At 45.3% G+C, this 24,760-nt stretch overlaps 1 protein-coding gene across 9 annotated transcripts in view; it reads left to right on the forward strand.

The window, feature by feature from the left end:
* Positions 1 to 2,293: 2,293 nt before the first annotated feature.
* arhgef10lb (Rho guanine nucleotide exchange factor (GEF) 10-like b) overlaps positions 2,294 to 24,760 on the forward strand; it is a 131,079-nt gene continuing 108,612 nt past the window's right edge. For all 9 annotated transcript variants that reach the window (XM_061257622.1, XM_061257626.1, XM_061257625.1 and 6 more), the window contains exons 1-4: positions 2,294 to 2,616; positions 12,693 to 12,758; positions 19,785 to 20,123; positions 21,700 to 21,727. In XM_061257622.1, coding sequence (XP_061113606.1) covers positions 12,722 to 12,758; positions 19,785 to 20,123; positions 21,700 to 21,727 — 404 coding nt within the window. In that variant the 5' untranslated portion in view covers positions 2,294 to 2,616; positions 12,693 to 12,721. The remainder of the gene's footprint in view (positions 2,617 to 12,692; positions 12,759 to 19,784; positions 20,124 to 21,699; positions 21,728 to 24,760) is intronic.

The raw sequence follows: 24,760 nt of genomic DNA on the forward strand, positions 1-24,760 counted from the left end.
CCCGGGGAAAAGAAGGGCCTCGGAAAAATTCAAAGCTAACGACTTGCGGAAAAAAGGTGAAGTGCAACGCGATGCCGCCCTCATGTGTCAAGGACGACTGCTGAACGTTGCAGGAGTTCGAACGAACCGGTTTTCACTTCGTTTTCAGTTGTTTCTCTGCGCTTCAGTATTCGCCTACATTGAGTAATCCAGATTACTCATTCTATTTGTAAAGGAAATCACCATGTTATAAAAATCCGCACCGGATAAAGCACAGTGGTTGCGCATAGCGACACGCCAAAACTGACCATAAAATATGTCCAGTATCACGCTATCAGAGTGACCAGGGTGAACGGATAAAATACTTGAGGTGAGCATAAAGTATGAAACCCAGGTATTCATTCAATGGTTACGCTGCTATCAGATTAGAAAACGAATCATTTCATTAAAAAAAAAACACATTTTCAAAGTTCATACCACTATATTTGCTAACACGTTTGCACTGAGACCTGTTATAGATTATTTTATGACAGATCCTTACAGTGCAGAGTAGGCCTAAATTGTCCTTGTGTGGCCCTGTAGCCCACGTCATGACTTACTTGCATGAGGCATGCAAATTCCTGTTTAGTTCCACATGTGACATTTGCTTACACCACTTTTTCTTTTGACAAAGCAAGGCAGACTGGTTTTCACTCAAGTTTCCAGTAATTATGCTGTTCTCTTTGCTTAAGCGTTGGGACAAACATCCGTCCCATGTACAGTAGAAAAGAAACTTCACCTCACAAATACCTTGTCCTTATGGATATCCCAAATAAAATGGATAGTTTTTCTTCAGAAGAACAACAAAGATTAGGTGTGGCACAATCATGCTCACTTTTTATCCAGGTGATGCAGGGGATCAGAGACAGCTGAGAGGTATTTGGACTTAATTCCTAATTAAATATATCAGATTCATCAATTCCTCAACCTCAAAATTATTGAGCGCTATGCTTCTGCAAAGTGAAAATAAAAATATGAGTTTCAGTTGAATAAATTTGTTTGCAAGGAATACTTATCATGTACCTTATATTTAGGTAATAAAAAGACAGACATCGTAATGTGGTTAAACCAGTCTTTAATTTTGGATTGCCAATATTTCGTGAAATCTTGCTGTGTGCCAAAAAACACAGAGTAACAGGTAGATGATATTGCACAAGTATTTTTAAGAAAAGCATTTTAGATATTGCTGCTTACAAACTTGTTATAACTGGTCTGATTTTTTTATCAATTGGTGACACCTTAATAGCAGATAATTACCTTATGTGTTGCAAGGCACTGTTACCAAAAAAAATGCAAGGTCCGGATAACGTCTTTGCTTTTGCTGTTAGCAATGAACTTAAGTGGGTAAATTACATTTACCATTAAAGCTATTCTGTACTCTAAAATCTTGTGAAATTGTACAGGCAATGCAATTATTGAAATATACAGCACTTTATCTTTGTGTGGTTTTTTTTTTTCCCCCATGGCTTTATTTGATATTAATTATTGTGAGGTGTCTGTACATGGAAGAACCTCAATGCAGAAAATGCTTTTGATTTCAAATGCTGCTCACGAATGCCATTGCGCTTATGATACATTGTGCCCCCTTCAGCCCCCACCTGGTCAGTCCTTTCAATAGGAAGTCTGGTAACTCTAAACCTCTGTAGTGAACCAGCATGGGAGGAGCTCTTTTCAACTCACTCTGAAAGAGAGAATTTATAATGGCTATAATATGACATCATTTTGAAACCCCCCCCCCACCCCCAAAAAAAAAAAAAAACCATAACCGCAGAAAATGTCACTCACAAGGAAACCAGAATGTTAGACACAGGAGGGAAATGGTCGTTTAACAAATTTCCTCCTGTTTCTTTAAATGGAGTGCTTAAAATTAACTGTGTGGGGTGGGGTGGGGGGTGGGGGGCGGTGGGGGGGGGGCTGAGGGGGCAATTCTTCCCTTTCCTGTTTCTGGCCTACTCCTCAGCAGCACTTTGATTCAGTTTCAGAACTCGACACAATCAGTATGCCTGTCATCCAACTTTCTCTCTCTTCCCTTCTCTTTCCCGAGATCTGCACACACTTGCCTTGAATGTGTTAGTCCCAGGATTCCGGGCCCCTGTGATTGGTGGATGAGCGGGGCCCACGCCTCTGCCATTGGCTGATGTGGGCTGAGAACCTTTGTGCCTCTGCTTAGGGGCGGGGCCTAGTTGTTGCATAGCAGCAGGGGGAGGGAGGGATTGGGAGGGGTTGAGCTGTGTGTGTGTGTGTGTGTGTGTGAAAGAGAGAGAGCGCGAGAGGGAGAGAGAGAGAGAGAGAGGGGGGAAAAAAAGAGAGTTTCTTCATCCAGGGAGTGTTGGCCTTAGCCTGCGTGTGGATTGGGGAACTTACTGTGGGAAAGTAAACACGGACGGATATTTCCAGCCCATCTCAGCCGAGGACTGGAGGATAAGGGGGTCGGGTGCGTGAGCGTGGGACCTCAGGGGGGCTGTGCAGCGTTGGGATGGGGGCTCGTTTCTGGAGCCCGTTCCTCTGAAGGCTCAGGCTGCATGGGGGAGTCCTTGGATTAAAGTCTTTAGGAGGTGCTGCGGTTCCCTGCTGGCCGTCCTACCCTGGAGCTAGGAGGTGAGTGGCCATTGTCTGCTTTGTCTCCGCCGCAACAAAAGCCTGGATGTCTCCCACGGGGAGAGATATAGGGAGGGGTGAGGTGGGGTGGGTAGATATTTTGTGTGCTCCGTCTCTGCTCAGACTGTGGTGGGGCGCTGGTGGGGAGATGGGAGAGCAGTGGTTTGACAGAATGCCTCACAGATGAGCTACGCTGGTGCTGACAGGCTGGGTGTACACATCAAGGTAGTGACAGGACCGGCGTAAGGACTAGCCCTCGTGTCTGTTGTCTGTACCTCCGGGACTAATGCAGACAGACACCCAGAAATCCTTGTGCTACACCGAGCTGACACGGGCCTTCTGTCGGACGACGAGTGTCTCTCACCGCTGCCTCTTTCCACTGCCGAATCTAAACTGAAGGGTGCACTCAAATCTGGACCAGTTCAGGGCAGTTTGCCTGGACAGAATGACTTCAGCTGACCAGTTCAAGGCTCCGTAAACACCCTGATGCTAATGAGATTACAGAAATAAATGTGTGCACCGTGCACATTGTAACAGCAATGTGTTCCAGTACCTTGAGAAAATAGCATATGTTATTTTCAGCATTGTGTGCTGACGAGGTTATTTGTCCCTGCTTGTTCTTATCCCGGAGGCCGAAGCACAGCTCAGGGAGAGAGACTCGGGGCGCGAGTCCAGACCGGTCTGTGATTTAAAGCTGCCATTTCTCGAATCCAAGAGGACAGTGTGAGACTAGCCCTCTGCGTGGCAGCCCTGCAGATGTGATATCCGATACGGCCGGAGAGAGAGGAGAACATGGCCTCCCTTGCACTGTCACTTGCTTCTTCTCCTCTGTGCTGTTCGTTCCGTCTCTCACATGTTCCAGACGGGTGCCTGAAGCAGATGGCCCCCCCCCCCCCCCCCCACCTGGACGCAGGAGTTCCCCGTGTGTTTCCTCTGGAAAGCCCTTACACAGGTCTCAGGGCACTTGTCACATGATCTCTAGCTCTTTAAAGGCTCAGATGCGGTTTGACTTACCCTGAGAGCTGTAAAAAAAAAAAAAAAAAAACTGTATTCACTGTGATAGAAACACAAATATTTCACATGTGAATGATTAATTTGTCATGGTAGGACATAAGGCTGGTTGAGTCCTGGTTGTTGATAAACAGAAAGAAGCCGTTTAGGCATATATGACCTATGGAAAGAGTGAAGGTGTGTGTGTGTGTGTGTGTGTGTGTGTCTGTGTGTGTTTTTGTTTGTGCTTGTGTGTGTGTGTATATGTGTGTGTGTGTGTATTTGTATTTGTATGCATGTTTGCCTGTGCCTGTGCGTGTGTGTGTGTGTGCCTGTATGTGCGTGTGTGTGTGTGCATGTGTATTTGTATGCATGTTTGCCTGTGTGTGTGTGTGTGTGTCTTTGTATGCATGAGTGCATGTGTGTGTGTCTTTGTATGCATGTGTGCCTGTGTGTGCATGTGTGTGTATTAGTGTGTGTGCGTGTATTTGTATGCATGTGTGCCTGTGTGTGTGTGTGCATGTGTATGTGTGGGCCTGTGTGAGTGTGCGTGCATGTATTTGTATGCATGTGTGCCTGTGTGTGCCTGTGTGTGCGTGTGTGCGCGGGCATGTATTTGTATGCATGTGTGCCTGTGTGTGCCTGTGTGTGCGTGTGTGTGCGTGTGTGTGCGTGTGTGCGCGGGCGTTTGTTTGCATGTGTGTGTGTGTGTGTGTGTGTGTGTGTGTGTGTGTGTGTGTGTGTGTGTGTGAGAGAGATACAGTGCTCTGTGTGTGTTAATAAAAGGGCTATCATAATAGCTGTGAAAATGTAGGATATCCCTTTGGTCTTTTTGTGCCCTACAGTGCCCACAGGTTTGAGGGTCATTTCGTCTACCCAGCTTCCACTTCCTGTTTATTTACAGAAGCTGTCCCTTATTTCCCCTTTAGCCTTCCTCTCAGACTGACCTCTGTGTGTTATGAGGCGATGGAGCGACATCGGCTCAGGCGGTAAGCGCAGTCGTCTGGCCCTGGCTGTGTCGAAGTCTCCCTGAGCACGACGCCTAACCCCCCCAAATGCTCCTGGCGCACTGTGAAACCGTTTACTGTTTGCCTGGAAGCACTAATCACAGCTTCTGCGATGTGCTGGGGCACTAGATCTACAGAGGAGAGTACGTCAGGCTTGCAGGCCAGGCGAGGGTGGAGCGTTGAACGGGGACAACGGAGGGTGGAGCACCTGCGTGTGGCAGGTTTCGGGCCTGTCCTGGGACCTATGCGATCCCTGCTTACACATTTCCTGTTAAAACTAAATCATCAGTTTCATTTTTTTCTTCCTCTCCCTCTTCTATGCTCTTACTGTGAACCGCTTTGGTTTAAAGAGCACTTGCTAAATGGATAAACTGGAAAACAAAGATTGTAAATCGTAAGGGGAAAGTGTGGGGGCTGTGTGTGCCAGTGTGAAGAAAGGGAAGATTGTGTTGTGACGATGGGGGGGGGGGCGAAAGAGAGAGTGTGAGAAACACAGAGAGGGAGAGAGAGCGAGAAAGAAAGAAAGAGAGAGAGCGAGAGAAAAGGGTGTTGTGTAAAGAGTGGGCTTATACTCACAGAGTTAATGTGTGTGGATGTGCAGATGTCCCACTGTGCCTGTTGTGTCCAAGACACCGATTGTGTAATTCCTGTGAGCGGGAAAACTCGCCGTCTCCATGGCTACGGCCGTTCCAAACGGTCTCCGCTCAGAGCCTCTCTCTCCGCCCCCTCCCCTGCCCCCCCCCCCCCTCTGGTTTTTTTAGCCATGGATCAGGGTTTTCAGTGGCTCTGAGACAGGATATGGACTCTGTTTGGACCTCACAATGAACCTCCAGTCCAGACAGAGCCTGGAGGCTGGCAGGGACTTCTTCAGACCTTTCTCTTAAACGCCAGACCCCTCCCTGAAAGGGCTGAACAGTCGGTCTCACAGTGCAGAAAATCTTTTCATAAATGCAAATATTCCTGCTTTCCAGTATATCAGGTATTTCATATCATAAAAGTCCATGTCAAGCCAAATATAGATTTGCCTGTGAAAACTGGGTCGTGTTAAATATTCTTAGTTTGCACTGAGGAAAAGGAGTGTGTAGAATTATTGTGTGTAGAATTATTGGAGTTCCAGCACAAATTGTTTGCTTACCAGCAATACTTGGAAGTACAGGTGTTTTTTTCTGTAATTTAATTCAAAAAGTGAAACTTTCATATATCCTAGATTCATTACGCATAAAATGACGTATTTCAAACCTTTCTTTGTTTTATTCTTGATGATTTCGGCTTACAGCTCATGAAAATAAAAAATCCAGTGTCTCAAAATATTTGGATATTACATGAGACCAATCAAAAAAATAGATTTATAATACAGAAATGTCGACCTTCTGAAAAGTATGTTCATTTATTTAAAATATGGTAAGATCTCATACAGTCTTTTGGGACCCTGTTATACAGTGGTAAGATCTCCTGCAGTCTTATGGGACCCTGTTATACAGTGGTAAGATCTCATACAGTCTTATGGGACCCTGTTATACAGTGGTAAGTTCTACAGTCTTATGGGACCCTGTTATACAGTGGTAAGATCTCATACAGTCTTATGGGACCCTGTTATACAGTGGTAAGATCTCATACTGTCTTTTGGGACCCTGTTATACAGTGGTAAGATCTCCTGCAGTCTTATGGGACCCTGTTATACAGTGGTAAGATCTCATACAGTCTTATGGGACCCTGTTTTACAGTGGTAAGTTCTACAGTCTTATGGGACCCTGTTATACAGTGGTAAGATCTCATACAGTCTTATGGGACCCTGTTATACAGTGGTAAGATCTCCTGCAGTCTTATGGGACCCTGTTATACAGTGGTAAGATCTCATACAGTCTTATGGGACCCTGTTATACAGTGGTAAGATCTATAGTCTTATGGGACCCTGTTACACAGTGGTAAGATCTACAGTCTTATGGGACCCTGTTACACAGTGGTAAGATCTACAGTCTTATGGGACCCTGTTACACAGTGGTAAGATCTACAGTCTTATGGGACCCTGTTACACAGTGGTAAGATCTACAGTCTTATGGGACCCTGTTACACAGTGGTAAGATCTACAGTCTTATGGGACCTTGTTACACAGTGGTAAGATCTACAGTCTTATGGGACCCTGTTACACAGTGGTAAGATCTACAGTCTTATGGGACCCTGTTACACAGTGGTAAGATCTACAGTCTTATGGGACCCTGTTACACAGTGGTAAGATCTACAGTCTTATGGGACCCAGTGATACAGCGGTAAACTCTACAGTCTTATGGGACCCTGTTATACAGTGGTAAGATCTACAGTCTTATGGGACCCTGTTACACAGTGGTAAGATCTACAGTCTTATGGGACCCTGTTACACAGTGGTAAGATCTACAGTCTTATGGGACCCGGTGATATAGTGGTAAGATCTACAGTCTTATGGGACCCTGTTACACAGTGGTAAGATCTGCAGTCTTATGGGACCCTGTTATACAGTGGTAAGATCTACAGTCTTATGGGACCCTGTTACACAGTGGTAAGATCTACAGTCTTATGGGACCCTGTTATACAGTGGTAAGATCTACAGTCTTATGGGACCCTGTTACACAGTGGTAAGATCTACAGTCTTATGGGACCCTGTTACACAGTGGTAAGATCTACAGTCTTATGGGACCCTGTTACACAGTGGTAAGATCTACAGTCTTATGGGACCCGGTGATATAGTGGTAAGATCTACAGTCTTATGGGACCCGGTGATATAGTGGTAAGATCTACAGTCTTATGGGACCCGGTGATATAGTGGTAAGATCTACAGTCTTATGGGACCCGGTGATATAGTGGTAAGATCTCTTACAGTCTTATGGGACCCGGTGATACAGCGGTAAACTCTACAGTCTTATGGGACCCTGTTATACAGTGGTAAGATCTACAGTCTTATGGGACCCTGTTATACAGTGGTAAGATCTACAGTCTTATGGGACCCTGTTACACAGTGGTAAGATCTACAGTCTTATGGGACCCTGTTATACAGTGGTAAGATCTACAGTCTTATGGGACGCGGTGATATAGTGGTAAGATCTCTTACAGTCTTATGGGACCCGGTGATCCAGTGGTAAGATCTCTTACAGTCTTATGGGAACCGGTGATCCAGTGGTCCCCAATAGCAGAGAGGCAGGCGCCCCGGGCTGATGATCTCTCTCTCGTAACAATCCCAGTGCTGTTCTCCCAGTACAGTACAGTACGGTACAGCAGCTGCCTCCTCCTATTGTCCATTCAGACTCTCTGGGCCCCTCTCCCCCACTACCAGTGAATTATTCATGAGCTTCCACCCCTGGGGGGCCTGGCAGAGAGGAACGGGGGGGTCACAGAGTCACTCTGCTAACTGCTAACCAGCAAAGTGTAGAGATGCCCCATCTGATAAGGAGGTTGTGGAAAATCCAGAGGACTTCTGTCTGAAGAAGGCATTGTAGGTTCCCCTAATCTCTGCTGAGGACTCTTGACCTGTTCCAAAAGTCCTGTTTAGATGGCACATCGCGCGTTACACTCTCTATACATGTAGGAAAAATGCCTAAAAAGGTCCAGATGCTTGTCGCTGGGTACACTATAGGTGCATAACATTGTGCCCCTAGCCAACAACTTATAATTCATTTGTACCTTTTTTGCTTGGAAAATGTACTCATTTGCATCCAAAGAGAACATTGCTGTCAGGGTACTGGGTACATTTGGCAAATTGAATCCCTGAAGAACAAAAATGTACCTCCACTGTCACTTTATTTCTCTGAGAGCGTGCCTGGTGCGCTGTCGAAAGTGAACGTGTAGCTGCCGGGTTCTTGCTTAGCCATTAATGAGCACAGAAGCCTCTCCACACAAAAGCAGTGCAGGGACACCTGTCCATTACATTTGGCAGACGCTCTTATCCAGAGCGACGTACAGTTGATTAGACTAAGCAGGAGACAATCCTCCCCTGGAGCAATACAGGGTTAAGGCCCAACGGCTGTACGGATCCTATTGAGGCGCCACCGGGATTTGAACCACCGACCTTGCGGGTCCCAGTCATTCACCTTAACCACTACACTACAGGCCAGCCGTCTGTGGAGACAGGCCTGTGGCTGTTACTGATCTAAATGACTACTGTAAGCCCCGCGTTAACCCAATAACGAAATTTAGCCAGGGCAACAGTGTCTGCGTGCCTGTCCTTCTGGTGTTGCTGAAAGGAAGTTAGTGGGGTTAAATGTTACTGACCACTATGCGGAGAGACTAGATCAGCCAATAAATAAACTGAGTTACAAAGACAGTAGTAACACTCTGCCTTCCGCTCTCTACTGGTCCGGGCTGACCAAGAATCTCCACAATAGGGCCAATAAATCTACCATTGTTATACCTGACTCCATTTTAGTTATATGATGTGATTTATGAATCAAATTTTAGTATTATTGATAATTTAGATTTGATTGGGAAAGGAATCCCTGAACAGTCCTCTGCTGGTCCCACCAGATGCTACGTCGAACCAGGTAAAACCAGGTCTTTGATCCTGATCATAAATCTGGGTCCACAATAAGCCAGCTGGTGTTTATAACCATTTGGAATTTAGAGCCATGCCCCACACACATACACATAAATGCATACTCATACAGACACACACTCACACAAACTCACACACACCTACAGATAAAAGCTCACACAGACACACACTCACACAAACCCACACAAACTCACACACACACACACACATAAATGCTAACACAGACACACTCAGACAAACTCACACACATACAAACATAAATGCTCACACAGACACACACACACTCACACATACACACACACACACATACACATAAACGCACACTCACACAGACACACACACATATAAAGGCTCACAGACACACACTCACAAACTCACACACACTTGCACACATAAACTCTCACACAAACTCACACACACTTACACACATAAACTCTCACACAGACACACACTCACACACACATACACAGAAATGTACACTGACACGCACACTCATACACGCACATACACATAAATGCACACTCACACAAACTCTCACACACACACACACACATAAAGGCTCACACAGACACACACTCACACACGTGTCATGTGTTGGACCTTGCACACTGAGAAAGTGGATATTACTTAACTCACTCTTTTACCTCATTTGTGCTGAGGTGTAGGAGAAAGTGATGATATGTCAAACCTGAAGGTTCAACAACCATGCTTAACAGCTCATTCAATGTGCTCTAAAACACCCGAAGGATTCATGAAGTCGATCATATCCAGGCACAAGCCCCAGCAAGTGCCTAAAAAAATGGACTACCCCACACTCGTTCACCTCAGCCAGCCCCACCATAACTCTTTTCACCGTTCGCTCCCGAAACGAAAGGGTCAGAAACGCCCCGGCGTGTGTGTTTGGCACGTCCGGATCTGCTGTGCTTCTGCGAGGAATTTCACAGCCTCTCTCGGGCCCAGACATCTGCCCCTGCCCCGTCCAAGCTGCTCTTTCCAGGCAAACAGGAAGCCCCTCGGCCCCTCAGTGGTCCCAGCCAGGTGAGGCCTAGGCGAGACCCCCCCTGGGGCATTGTGGGATTCGTAGTCTCGCTTCGCTGCCTTGAACTAATGCACTGTGTTGCATTCATGCTAAAAACAAACTACAGAGTAGAAAACTATTCTGTTGCATTGCAATTGCTCTGGTGTTTTATTCATTGTTGGCCAAGCCTGGCAATAGAATCAGAGTCCCCAGTGTTGAGGTTAAACCTTATGTCACAACCTGATGTCTCACCTCATATGATCCTGATTTCTCTTTTTGTCTGACCTAGTTCGTACTTAAGAATCCACCGGTAACTTTGAGTGCAAATGTGTTTATTTACCGTTGTTTCGCTTTGCTTTGGTGACAATTTTGCTTAGCTCAGCCATACATTTTTATTTTTAGTTCACCATATTCCAGGCAAATGTCTGGCAGTGTTGCAGGCAGAGCGGCTTTTAATCTCAAACCCAGTGACTTTTCGAATGAGTCATTCGAAAGACATGACAACGCGAGCAACAGAAACAGGACGCTAATCGTTCACTAGTTTTCCCTCTGGAACGCCCTAACTAGACATCCGACAATTACAAAAACACACAGCGACTGTCGAGCAGGGCATAGTTTAGTCTCATTCACCGGCAGCTGTTTGTAAAAGATCGGACTGGAAAGGTGACATAACGTTGCCGTTTCGTCCGTTATCGCAGATGCCTCAAGGGATAATCTCCTCAGCGCAATAGAGCTGGAGCGATCTCTGAAGGAGCGTTCATTTTGATTTGCGTGAATAATTATCCATTGTACTACCAAATAAAATAAAAAAAGGCTCCAGTAACACTGTGAGGAAAATAGCAATATCGCACTGGAGCGTGACTAAATAACTAACTTGGCCTTTACCATGCAAAAAAAAAAAAAAAAACTACTGACAATGTTTTTCTGGGTCTGGACCAAGGTTATTCTGACAGAACTGTCATTGTTAACAGCGAGCGGTCAGTTGGAGTGAGTGGTATGTGGGGGCGGGGGGCTGGCCTGTTCCATATTAACAGACAGTGAGAGGCAGTGAATCTACATGAATTGGAGCCATTCTTGTTTTTTTTAAGGATTTAAATCAAGGATTACCTCATTGTTTGTTCAGACTGATAATCTTCTGTGCATCTGTCTATTTCTTTCTCTCTTTCTTTGCCGACCTTCATTTTGATTGGCTCCTTGATTTCAGCACCTGCATCGGGGATATTTTCTGCTCACCAACTTCTCGCCTTTCACAGCCTAGTGACTCATGTATTTTTCCAAAAAACTGAATCACTGGAGGAACCTGTGCAGGAATGAAAATTTGAACTCGGAATGGTGTAGCCTTAGTAAATGTTCATGAACATTAAAACGGGTTGCACAGCTGACAGAATTCTACAAACCGTCTATGAAATAAAATCTTGCCCGTGTGCTTAAATTGCTGGAACCTGGCCCGAGGAAGATTTGAAATGACAATACTAGGCAAGAATGTCAAGCTTTGTTGGCTCTTCCAGGGAATACGCTTGTAAGGTAAAGCACAGCTGAGTTTTGAATTATACGTGAAACTGACACCAGTTGCTCCAATGGACATTTTATTTATCCAAGACTCCTCCCTTTCCTGAGGTTGCTTCTGCGCTGGGTAGCCACAATAGTTAGGTAAAAATGTAAAATAAAACCTTTCCATGGCTGTCCTGCTTGGCTGTAGTGTAGTGGTTAAGATACATGACTGGAACCTGGAAGGTCCCCACTGTAAGACCCGCACAGCTGCTGGGCCCTTGAGCAAGGCTATTAACCCCTTATTGCTCCAGGGGGCAAATCGCTTTGGATAAAAGTGTCAGCTAAATAACATGTAATGTAATGCTTGGTGGTTTCACACCATACAGAGCTTTCCCTGCATCGTGGCGTTACACCTGTCCTATCATTCCATATTGCTGCCAGCCTATAGCCTAATGGCTAAGGTACATGACTGGGGCAGCCTATAGCCTAGTGGCTAAGGTACATAACTGGGACCTGGAAGGTTGGTGGTTCAAGCCCCAGTGTGGCCACAGTAAGATTACATTACATTACATGACAAGACATTTAGCAGACGCTCTTATCCAGAGCGACGTACAATGAAGTGCAGATCAAACACTGGAACTGTGAAGTGTGAAGAGGACCCGAGAGGACAGTACGGTTCCGAGTCCTAGCGTGACCATACAGATACAATCGGAACCCTTGAAGAATACATCAACCCAAACTAGCATACATACAAAGGTCAATGCAGCTGTCGTGTGTCGGGCCCTTAACCCCACATTGCTCCGGGGGGGGGGGGGGGGGGATCGTCCCCTGCTCTGTCTAACCGTGAGTCGTTTGGCTAAACTAATGGAATGTTGTGTGTGACCCGCGGAATTTCCCTGATTGTTGTTTGACTTGTTCGGAATACTGTGAGCAGAATTCCGAGGCTGCGTGGGAGCCTCCCCTCAGGACACGTCAGCGGTTTCCGCGTGTCGCCGCCCGCCGTGAACGAATGTCCTCCCCTGCGGTAAAACTGCGCCCCGCTCTTTTCCAGAGAGGCTGATGTGACTGCAGACCGACCCGATGGCATCCCCGCACCCCACCGCCCCGCCCACGCCCGGTGAGTCTCTCCCTCTCCAAACCCCCGGAGACGTGGTGGAAGGAGCCCGCTTGTTTATTAGTGACCTCACTATTCCATTAGTCAGAGACTTGCATGTTTTTTCCAAAACGCGGGGTTTACAAATCTGAACGGCGCCCTCACTGCGACTCTTGAGGCCAGATTTTGTCAAGAATTAGGATTGCACAACACCCCCCCCACCCCACCCAGGCTGAAACACAGCATTCACCGCCCCCAGCCCTCACCCCCCATCCTCCACATTTTACATCTGAGATGAGTTCCACGCGGCTTGTGTCGGAGTTACCCCCCGGCCCCTTTCCGAACCGTCCCTCCCTGCATGTCGTCATGTCCCCGGGGGGGTGCGAGCCGCACCGTCTCCTCCAGCAGCTCTGTCATCGTAGGAAATAGCCCGGCCGTAATCGGAATGAGAAGCAGATGCTGTTTTGCGGAGCGGGAGATGGAGGTTGGCTGCTGTGTGCATGTTGTCGGACCCCTCCCTCCGATTACAGAGATAAACGATCGCGGCACCGTTGTGCACGGATATTCCGTACTCTCGAAAACTTTTCTGCCGTTTCGTTCGCCACCTTTTTGAAGTAGGGGGGGATGAGACGGCAAAGTTGTTTTCTGGAGAACAGCTCTCTTTTGTGGGAGATGGAATTTCAGTCATTTCTAAATTTAGAAAACATTAAAAAAATAAAGCTGAATTTCCAGACCGCGGTGCTCCACCGCGCTGTACACACAATGCGTCTCCTCCAGCCTTTCTTACGGTTGCTACAGCAACATTTATTTTACTTACAACCTTTACAATAACACTTCATTTCTTTGCCATTGTTACAGTAGACCTCCTTGCCACTGCAACTGTGCGCTCACACAAGTGTTACTGTAACATGTATCTTCCCATGATTGTTACAATAAGACTACTTTTTCACATTTGTTACACTAACATTGTCACAAGTAGGGGACACATGCCGCCTTCCACATTAATGAATAAAGATTTATTTTGTATGTCGGTACCTAGTGAATCACAGGGCGCTGGTTTGGGGCAGTGCCGTCTCTCTAAGGCACCGGTAGCCAACCTGGAGATCTACTGTCCTGTGGGTTTTCACTCCAACCCTAAACAAAGCACACCTCATTCAACAGCTAGAGCTGGGCTGCCCAACCCTGTTCCTGGAGCTCTACCTTCCTGTAGGTTTTCGCTCCAACCCTAACAAAGCACAGCTCATTCAGCAGCTAGAAATCTTGTTGAGCTGCTCATTCGTATTATCAGGTGTGTCAAATTACAGTTGAAATTACAATAATAATAATGATAATAATAATAATTTGACTTGTTATTTAGCTGGCTTACAGGTGATTAGACTAAGCAGGGGACATTCTGCCCTGGAGCAATGTGGGGTTAAAGGCCCAACAGCTGTGTGGCTCTTATCATGGCTACATAGGAGCTTGAACCACCAACCTTCCAGGTCCCAGTCATGTACCTTAGCCACTAGGCTACAGGCTGCCCCAACCCTCAAGGAAGTGAAAACCTGTAGGATGGTAGATCGCCAGCAACAGGGTTGATGACTGCTGCTTTAAAGCACGTGAGCATGACCATAAAAAACAGCGCTGCTGTCTACGGCATGTGACCATAGTGATGATGCAGCATACGACAATAACCATCCACCTACCTCACTGTGTGAGGCTCCCTGCCACACATCTGCAGTGAACAACGTATCTCGCCGTTATCCTGCGCTATCGCGGCTAAACCTGCGGCTGACTTCCTGAAGGTGTTTGCACACCCAAGGAGGAAGTTATAAAGCACACACTCCCGTGTCCTCAGCATAGCACAGCCGTTTAACCCTCCCCCCAGCCCAGAGGCTTGGGAAGAAGAGACAGCAGAGGAGGGGGTTTGGAGCGAGGTGTATTTTCTCACCGGCTCAACCATATCCCGTATCAGGAAGGATCTGGCAACTTCACCATATGTCACACGCTCTTAACCCGCACCTGCCCTCTGAACACTGCTCCTAGTGCTGGCCCCAACACCAGCACGCAGTGATAACATTCTGCAAATACACTCACTGAGCACATTATTAGATCGAAAATATTTAATCAGCCAATCATGTGGCAGCAACTAAATGCATAAAAGCATGCAGACATGGTCAAGAGGTTCAACTGTTTTTCAGACCATGGTTGAACTGTCAGAAGGGGAAGGAATGTGATCTAAGTGACTAAGTGACTTTAAATAATTGTTGGTGCCAGACAAGGTGGTTTGAATACGCTGACCAATAAGTCTAAAAATTAAGTCTTAAAAAAAACCTCAAAAAGTGCTCACTGAGTGTATTCAGAGATAGTATCTTATTATCATGTACTAGATTCATTTCCTGAATAGTGTTTCTAAACAGAAAAACCACAGAAGCCGTTCATAATGCGATGGGGAGGCACTGCTCTGCAGTCACATGAGCTGAGCCAGACAGGGTTGCATAACCCGACAGGGAGGGGTGGAGACCGTTAAACTGGCGGTAAACCCGCCTTACTGCTCTCTCTTACTCAGAGATTTACACCTGTCACCCAGGTGAGGCTGTTGATGTATGAGACCCACCTGAGGAGACCTGGCCCTTTCTTGTCTAGCCATATTAAAGCGGAAGGCCTTTGGCCTGCCATATGCTTGCTTATAGCTCTAATCCCTCCTCAGCTGTGCATATGTTCCCCAGTGACGGTGGCAGAGGGGCGGAAAGCTAATCCCCCACCACGTTTAAACTGATATCCACCCTCATGATCCACAGACATCGTGTCTCCTGCACTGCACTGCAGTAACGGAACACTGCTGTACAACACTGCTGTACAACACTGCAATAGAATACTGAAACAGAACACTCCAGTAGGACACTGCAGCATAACACTGTAAGAGAACACTACAACAGAACACTGCAATAGAATACTGCAGTAGAACTCTCCAAAAAAAGCCTCTGTAAGAGAACACTGCAGTAGGGCACAGCAAAAACACTGTAAGAGAACACTACAACAGAACACTGCAATAGAATACTGCAGTAGATCTCTGCAAAAAAAGCCACTGTAAGAGAACACTACAGTAGATCACTGTAAGAGAACACTGCGGTAGATCACTGTAAGGGAACACTACAGTAGATCACTGTAAGAGAACACTGCGGTAGATCACTGTAAGATAACACTGCGGTAGATCACTGTAAGAGAACACTGCGGTAAATCACTGTAAGAGAACACTGCGGTAGATCACTGTAAGGGAAGTGGAGTATTTTCTTCATCCTCACCTGTTTTCAGAAAAACAGCTATTTTCCACTTCATCAAACACCAACGCTATCATCCATTTAAACTTTTTTAATTTCATTTTTCTCATGGGAGGCGAGTCCTTTCGGCGGTCTGAGAGCATCTATCATCCCGTTCTTCGTGACACTCGCGTAATTGTGTGATTAATGCGAGGGGGAAGAGGCCGCTTTGTTACTGTACTTCTCTGGCAGGGCAGGACACAGAGTCCAGCCTGTAGGGTGTTCCTGTGAGCACACCCGCTCGCTCACGGACAGTTTCTCTTTTGTTCTGCACATTGTCAGCCATATGTGTTCAGCAAGGCCAGCTATTGTGCCAAGCTCTTCCACCATTTGCCTGTGCCTGGCTTTCTCTGAGGTTTTTGTATTATGCGTTTCACTTTTGTTGCGCAGTGCAGAATTTTCTCAATTTCGTCCGATCATATCTCCGCTCGAAGCAGCAGATCCCGCTCTTTTGAAGGCTTAGTTGTCGGTTGTACAACCAGACATCTAGAATGTGGTTTGAGAAACCTGACACAAACACATTTTCATTTTAATTATATAGCCCGGAGGCGGGCAACAATAACTGTAAATAGCTCACGCCCATGAGAATGAGGCAGTGTGTGTGTGTGTGTGTGTGTGTGTGTGCTGACTACTGATCACACCGCTGCATTCTGGGATAGCATAAGGAATGCTGCAATGAGAAGTGGATAGTGTCGTCAGCATACTCCACAAAGCCCTCAAAGTATAGGTTGTGGACATGAAAACAAACAGACACAACAATATTTATAGATCTGCAGCCATTGTTCTCAGATTTTTATAATAAAAAAAGGTTTATCATAAAACATATTTTCTGTGTTTCTGTGGAGCTTCTGTTGAGTAGTAGTGAGTGTGTAGTGTTTTGCATGTGAGATGTTAATAGAAAAAGGAAAAAGATTATGAAATTTCCCATCTTGCCAAAATTATGTTTATTTGAAGGAGAAAGGCCCTATTTAAACCCATATCCTATTTAAACTGTTATTTTCCATTCTCCTAAATTACAAGCATGGGATTGAGCAAGCCTAATACAAACTGTGCCCAAAAAGTGACCCAGTTTTGAGCCAGTGTCCCAGAATGCACTTGTGTTTCCTAAAACCTCATGTGGCACTTTTTTGTTTCTAACAACAAAGGGCTTCAGAATAAACACTGAGGTCTTTCAATACAAGTATTTAATTCAAAACTTTGAGAACTCCCCCCCCCCCCCAAAAAAAAGGCAAAGCAAATGCATATCCACAGGAGAATGGTCCCAGTTCCCCTGGACGTGCCAGCGAACGCTGCCAACCCGGGTGGTTTTTGGTCACCTTCTCATCTGTATGCATCGCGTATAATCAAACTGCCTTCTAGTACGCCGCGGCTGTCGGACATTTTGTTTCCGCTGAAATATCGAGGAGCGGTAAAAGGCTGCTGAAACGCAGGATCTGTAACGCTGGTCACGCGTTTCCTACGGAGCAGGGAAACAGCCTCGCTAGGCCTGAACTCGGTGCCTCCTAATTTCATCTCTGTTTGGAGTCTGGACCTTTCACCAGTGTAGCAGGAAGGCCGATTTGCTTTGAGCTCTGTGACGGCTATGCTGGTCTCTGAGTGTTATAGTGATAAAGAATATTTCAAACCCAGAAAATAAGCAACATTTGTTTTACAAACGGCAAAGGGTGAAATGGACGAAAATTGTAACATTTTAATAATAGGGTTGAAGGACTGAAAAATATCCAGACGAAATGAAGCAACAAACACATTCCAGATCAATCTGGAATGAAATGAAAGTGTAAATACTGTGATTGGAAACAGACATGGTGTGGATGATTTCCACATCCACGTTATTGGAGCAGGCCATCTACCTCCCTCTCTCCCCTTATGTTCTTTGTCTACATTAATCTTTATTTCTGTATTTCTAGTCCCAATAATGTCCTGGGTATGTTTGACGCAGGCTAACATGTTTCAACAGTTTCAGCAGTGCTAACAAGTCAACAGAACATAAAGACTAAAAGTGTTAGATAGTCTTTGAGCATGTAGCCACAAATAGAAAACACAATGGAAACACTTTTACAAATTACATTAGCCAAACCTTGTTGCCTGCATCTTACTATAAATCCAGTCCAGTTAAAAGATGTATTGCAGTAATCCGGTAATTAATTGAATTTCACTACATGAATGAGTTCATTGACTCCATATGAAATGGCACAATTGTTTAAGTGCTGGAGCTTAACATCCTTAAACAACTGCAAGAGAAAAAAGTAGTGCTCACAAATACATCACAGACTCCACTTACTGAATTCTAATTAGGGTATGAACCCACACAAGCCAGTGAGACAGAAAAAAGCAGGGAAAAAAAACTTATCCTGCACTGTATTTAACTACTTTTGGTTATTTTACACAATTTAAAAGCTTGACTTTTGTGCAAGGATATCCAATTAACAGCTCATCAAATATTTTGTCTTCATCCTGCACACTCCACCTTACATTATTTACAGTTTAAACAAATAAGAGTTATATACTGTACATTTTTCATGAGCAAACACAGCTATTTATTAAGCAGCACAGACATATGACAACATTACAGATGCAGTTAATAATGGAGTGCAGTGGGTAGCACTGCCGCCTCACAGCAAGGAGGTCCTGGGTTCGAATCCCCGTCGGCCGGGGCCTCTCTGTGCGGAGTTTGCATGTTCTCCCTGTGTCTGCGTGGGTGTCCTCCGGGTACTCCGGTTTCCTCCCACAGTCCAAAGACATGCAGGTTAGGCTGATTGGAGAGTCTAAATTGCCCGTAGGTATGAGTGTGTGAGTGAATGGTGTGTGTGCCCTGCGATGGACTGGCGACCTGTCCAGGGTGTATTCCTGCCTTTCGCCCAATGTATGCTGGGATAGGCTCCAGCCCCCCTGCGACCCTGTTCAGGATAAGTGGGTTAAGACAATGGATGGATGGATGGATGATTTTTAACGAGACGCAATCACAATCCTGGGTTAGGGCCACAGTCTCGTTCACCCCCCTGGGTCTAGGTCCCCAGCCACCGCTGCTGTGGGTGACTTCACAGATCCCGTGCTCTCACAAATGAACTGACAGTGGAGGTATATTTTTCTTCTTCAAGGATTCAGTTTTCCCAAATGTACCCTGAGAGTACAGACATTTTGCTCTGTGTACAAACGAGTACGTTTTTCAAGCATAAAAGGTACAACGTGATTATATATTGCTGGCTATATAGGGCGGCCTGTAGCGTAGTGGTTAAGGTAAATGACTGGGACCCGCAAGGTCGGTGGTTCGATCCCCGGTGTAGCCACAGTAAGATCCGTTCGGCCCTTGAGCAAGGCCCTTAACCCTGCATTGCTCCAGGGGAGGTTTGTCTCCTGCTTAGTCTAATCAACTGAATGTTGCTCTGAATAAGAGCGTCTGCCAAATTCCAATGCCAATGCTGTAATGTAATGGCTCGTGGTATAATTTAATGTACCTGTAGGATACTACCGCCCCAGTGACAAGCATTTATACCTTTTTAGACACCTTTTTTTCATGCCTTTATTTCTGAGAGTGTGGTGGAACAGGAATAACGTGTAATAAAATTACGTTCTCTGTAATTTGACTTTGTGAGGACTTGTTTTGAAAACCCAACTCAAGCCTCTGTGTGTGTGTGTGTGTGTGTGTGTGTGTGTGTGTGTCATGTCATGGCTCCCAGCCAGATCAGAAACATCCTCAAGCTCTTGGATCTGCAGCAGATTGACACTCATTTTCCTCCCGCTGCTGTTTCAGATCTCATGTCCACCTGCACGTCCCAAGCTCTGCCGCAGCAGGAGGAGGATGACGACGATGAAGAGCAGGGGGAGAAGTTTGAGTTTGAGGACAGCGAAGAGGAGGCGGAGAGAATCCCGAACGGCTCGGCTCTGAAGGACCACGGTGTCGGCTCTGCCGGGGAACCCGCGGAGATCCCCAGGGCTGCTGTGGTACCCGCGGAGATCCCTGGGGCTAAAGGGAGCCAGAGCTCAGCGCTGAAGCAGCCCTCAGCGAGCACACTGCAGAGACACAGCGGCACGCCCCCTGCTGGCCAGGAGGGCTCCAGTGCTGACACAGCTCTCCGTCTCAATGACACAGGTACGGAACAGTCTGCGGCCTCTGACCGTTTCTATTTATTTTTCATTCCTCATTATGGCTTCCTTGACTTTCATTGGCACAGCTCTGTTTGACAAAGGCCCATAACAGTCTCTAAAGGCAACCAAAGGCCTAGAATGAAGACTAGATAATGAAAGCTTTCTTATACCTGCACTAAGGAAGCGAGTGAATGCACCTGTCTAATCAGAAACAGCTGAGAGGCCAACTGTCCAATTACTTTTCATCTGCTAAAATGGGGGGGACTATGCTTAAAAAGGGATGTGAACCCTTTTATAAATGTAATTTGCAACACACAAATATAAATGTAACACCCGATATAAATGTAAACACCCTCTTGATTAAAGGTGACCGTCTGCACGTTAACCTCATATTCACCGTTTCATTTCAAATCCAACGTGCTGCAGTACAGAGCCAAAAGCGCACAGATTGTGCCAACTGTCCAAATACTTATGGACTGCACTGTGAGCACGAATCACTGCGACCTCACTCACAGTTTAGTTCAGAGTAAAAGCCAGAGGGAATTACTGTGACCTCTCTCTCAAGCTCACCGCTGTGTGTGTCCGCAGTGCCAGAACACACACCAGTGCGTGAGAACCAAACACCTGCCCCCTAAAGCCTCACTCTGTTTAACTATTGGCTGTTTGCCTCACCCAATGCAATTCTGTGTGCTTGTGATACATGCCATAAAGTCTAATTCAATGTGCAGTATAGAATGAATATGAGACAAATGAGGTATACTTCTTAAAATACATTGAAAATATTGCTTGATTATTTAATCATCAGCATATATGTGTTATCATAAAACACTTACTTTCCAAGAAGGACAATATTGTTATGGAGAAGATCTAATAATAAAAATAATCTCTATTTAAATAGCACCTTTTTTACAGTAAAGTAGTAATACGGTCTTTATAGAGATATTAGCATGAAGCCATAAGCCATGGGGAAACTTGATAAGCAGAAAAACATTAAATATATACAGTGTTTTCTCAAGGTTTCTCGAGATGGACATTACACCCAGCGCAGGTGGAAATAAAGGAGTTCAGGACATTGTTGGAAGATATTAGTGATTTGGAAAAATGCTTCTCTCTCATTCTACAGCATAGTAACATGACCCTATAACCCTAAATGAGCTCAGTTTCACACATTCATTTAATGTTTCACACAAATATTTCCTACATTTGCTAAATGTCGAATTTATTAAATTATTGAAATGCTGTATTTATTAAATGTATAAAACATTAAGGTACATGTATTAAACATCTGGTGAATGCTGCACTAATATAAAGTTGAACAATGGTTTTAAGATATGAACAGATTGAACTGCAAGAACTTTAGCTAAGTCCAATTGGGGAAAAATGTAAAAACTGAATGACATATATCAGACTTGTCAGCGTACTTACCACTTAACACGATTCTTCTTCATTCCGGCAACAATGAAATAACAGTGTAAATTATTCAGTGTTTTTTGTTAAAATTGATTTATATTGCCTCTCCCGCACCATCAGGCTTTTGTGATGGCAGAGAATCTGATATAATACGTCTCCTTTTTCCACAGATGTAGCTGTCACTGAGACTATGGAGGGGTGAGCCACTTTCATTCTTACGTCCATAAATATCACCGTATGACTGACATAAAGGAGCTCTGTGGCGCTGTTTTTGCTGTCATTGGAAAGCATTAAGCCTTTAAAACGCTGAGATTACCACCTGCCAGGAGTGATGCGTGCAGTCAGGCGAACGGCTTTATTCTGGAGAAATAAGAAGAGGCAGCGAGGGGGCTTTGTTGAACATAATTAGCCCTTTTTTTAAAGAAAGATCTGCTGTAAGATCTGATGAGCCAACTGCCTTCTCCTCTCCTCTCACAGTAGTGCATTGTGGGAAGGGTTTGATGGTCGTGCACCTCAGTACGCCAATAAGCCCATCTCAGCCATGGCTTATGGTTTCATCAATGGAATGGTTCCATTAATGATTCATGTTTTCCATTGCATATTAAGGCATCCACATGCCTATAATCCCGTCAGGTGAACAAGTGGGCTTCACTGGTCCATGTTTAGTGGACTCTTGTGCCCAGCTGAGATGCATCTTCCTCCCTTGGCTGGTTATGATTAAATGTAGGTTTGTGTGGTAGAATCAGTGTTAATTTGAACTGGCAAGATAACCCAGTGATAGAAGCAGGACCTGAAGGACATGGCACAATGTTCTCCCGGACACGATTATTGTGTGATCCAGTTCTGACGGGCTGTTTTCTGTTCCGTTGTGCAAATTATAATTAGCAATCTCTTAGAACTAAATTCCTCTCCATTACTCATTGTGTCGAAATGAAAAACCCACTTGGTATAATCAAGGCGCATTTTGCTTTCATCCATTCTATGTTCTAGGCTTCTGATGATTTAGCATTTAAGGAGCAAATCATTTAAAAAAATTAAAAAGAACTCTACTGTCCATTCAAATGACTTCCAAACAGCATTAATATGAAAGCCTCTCATTGCTCAATATTATTCACTCTAGTTATTCAGTCTCTGTATGAATTACGGTGAACTTTGATCATGAATTCCCATTGTTTTTGAGCGCTTTGGGAACGATGCCGGCTCCTCAGTATCGGAGCTGTTAGCACTGTCAGATGTTGTGTGTCGTTGTGTGTTTGAGCTGCACTGCTGTCAGATGCTGTGTGTCGTTGTGTGTTTGAGCTGCACTGCTTCAGCCTCGCATATCTCCACTGGGCTGGGGGCCATGCTTCTCAGGCATGATGGGTAATGGGAAAAATGTGCTTTCCTGTGGGATTTCCTGCGCTGTAGGGCACTGGTACTGTGTGTGTGGCGGTGTGTGTCTGTGTGTACCTGTATGGGTGTGTGTGTGTGTGTGTGTGTCTGTGTGTGTCTGTGTGTACCTGTGTCGGTGGGTGTGTATGTGTGTGTGTGTGTGTGTGTGTGTGTGTGTGGGTATGTGTGTATGCCTCTGTGGGTTTGTATGTGGGTGTGTATGTATGTATGTGTGTGTGTGTGTGTGTGTGTGTGTGTGTGTGTGTGGGTGGGTGGGTGGGTGTGCAAGTGCGTGTGTGTCTGTGTGTGGGCATGTGCGTATGTGTGTGTCTGTGCGCCTGTGTGGGTGGGTGGGTGTATTTGTGCATGTGTCTGTACATGTGTGCATGCATCTGTGCGTGTGTGTGTGTGTGTGTGTGTGTGCGTATGTGTGTGTGTGTGTGTGTGTGTGTGTGAAGGGACCCTCTGTTGTCCTGAGGATTCCTGCTCTGCCCCCATCATTTGTGCTGAGTGTGGTTTTCCACTGCGGGCCTGAGTTACTGTGCAGATGGAAAGGGCGGAGTCAGAGACCTCACCATAGAGGGCACACTGTGACATCATGCAAGATCTGCACACAGTGAGAGAGTCTCTCTCTCCCTCTCTATCTCTCTCTCTCTCCCTCTCTCTTTCTCTCTCTCTCTCTCTCCCTGTCTCTGTCTCTCTCTCTCCCTCTCTCTCTCTCTCTCTCCCTGTCTCTGTCTCTCTCTCTCCCTCTCTCTCACACACTCTCCCTGTCTCTGCCTCTCTCACTCTCCCTGTCTCTGTCTTTCTCTCTCTCACACACTCTCCCACTCTCTCTTTCTCACTTTCTTTTAAGAGCTTCAAATGAGCTTCATTGGCATGACATCCATAAATACATATGTATATGCCAAAGTATTAGAAAAACAATATACAGTATAAGCAGTATGTTAATAAAACAAGTACAATGAACATTTGTTAAACATACGTCTGAACAGAATACAAACATACGTCTGTGTGTGTAACAATAAATGTGACCCTCACTCACTCTCTCTTTTTCTCTCTCTCTCACTCTTTTACGCTCTCTCTCTTTCTCTCTCTCTCGCTCTCTTTCTCTCTCCCCTTCTGTTCAGCATTCTCTCACTGCATTCACATCCAAGAAAGTTAAGCAGGCTGAGCCTTTTTTTTCTAATCAAAAGACCTAACTTGTTACATGACTTGCCAATTATTTAAATATTGGTGTGGGTGTTTTGGCTTAAAATACAGAATTTCACTCCAACATTTCACATTTTAATTGTCACTAAATTATTCTGAACAGTTTCAATACGAGCATCTGAGAAGATTTCTGCTGTTATGTTTTCTTATAAAGGCGTTTATAGGTTTTAAAATATGCAAATCTTTTGAAGACACGGGGAAGGCAGGATAAATATTGGAACGTCGCCCATGTTACTGGAAAGAGTAAAAACCAGTATAGTAAAATGCCAAAGAAAAGAGTTTATTTTTCATGAACATTTGTCATCTCAATCACAGATAAACGACTGCATGTTCAAAATAAGTGTCAAATCTATCTGTGAAAGAAGGAAAGATGATGTTGAGCACTGGTACAAGAATATCTGTGATATTTTCTAACCCGTTCACCAATCTTGTCCTGTCTCAGCGTCGTGCACTCAGTATGTCGTGATTGATGTGAAAGTAACTACGTTACAGCTGCTCGTTGACTTCTCTCAGTTTTGTGTGAGTGAAAAAAAATGCGTGTAAAAGTCCAGTAGATACCATTGGAGCCTCAGTGGAATCCATTCATAGATCAGCATCGTCAAATCAAATGGCAAATCAAATTTACTATTCACAAAACCTCGTGAAGAC

Source organism: Conger conger, chromosome 10 (assembly GCF_963514075.1).
Source record: "Conger conger chromosome 10, fConCon1.1, whole genome shotgun sequence".
NCBI lineage: Eukaryota > Metazoa > Chordata > Actinopteri > Anguilliformes > Congridae > Conger > Conger conger.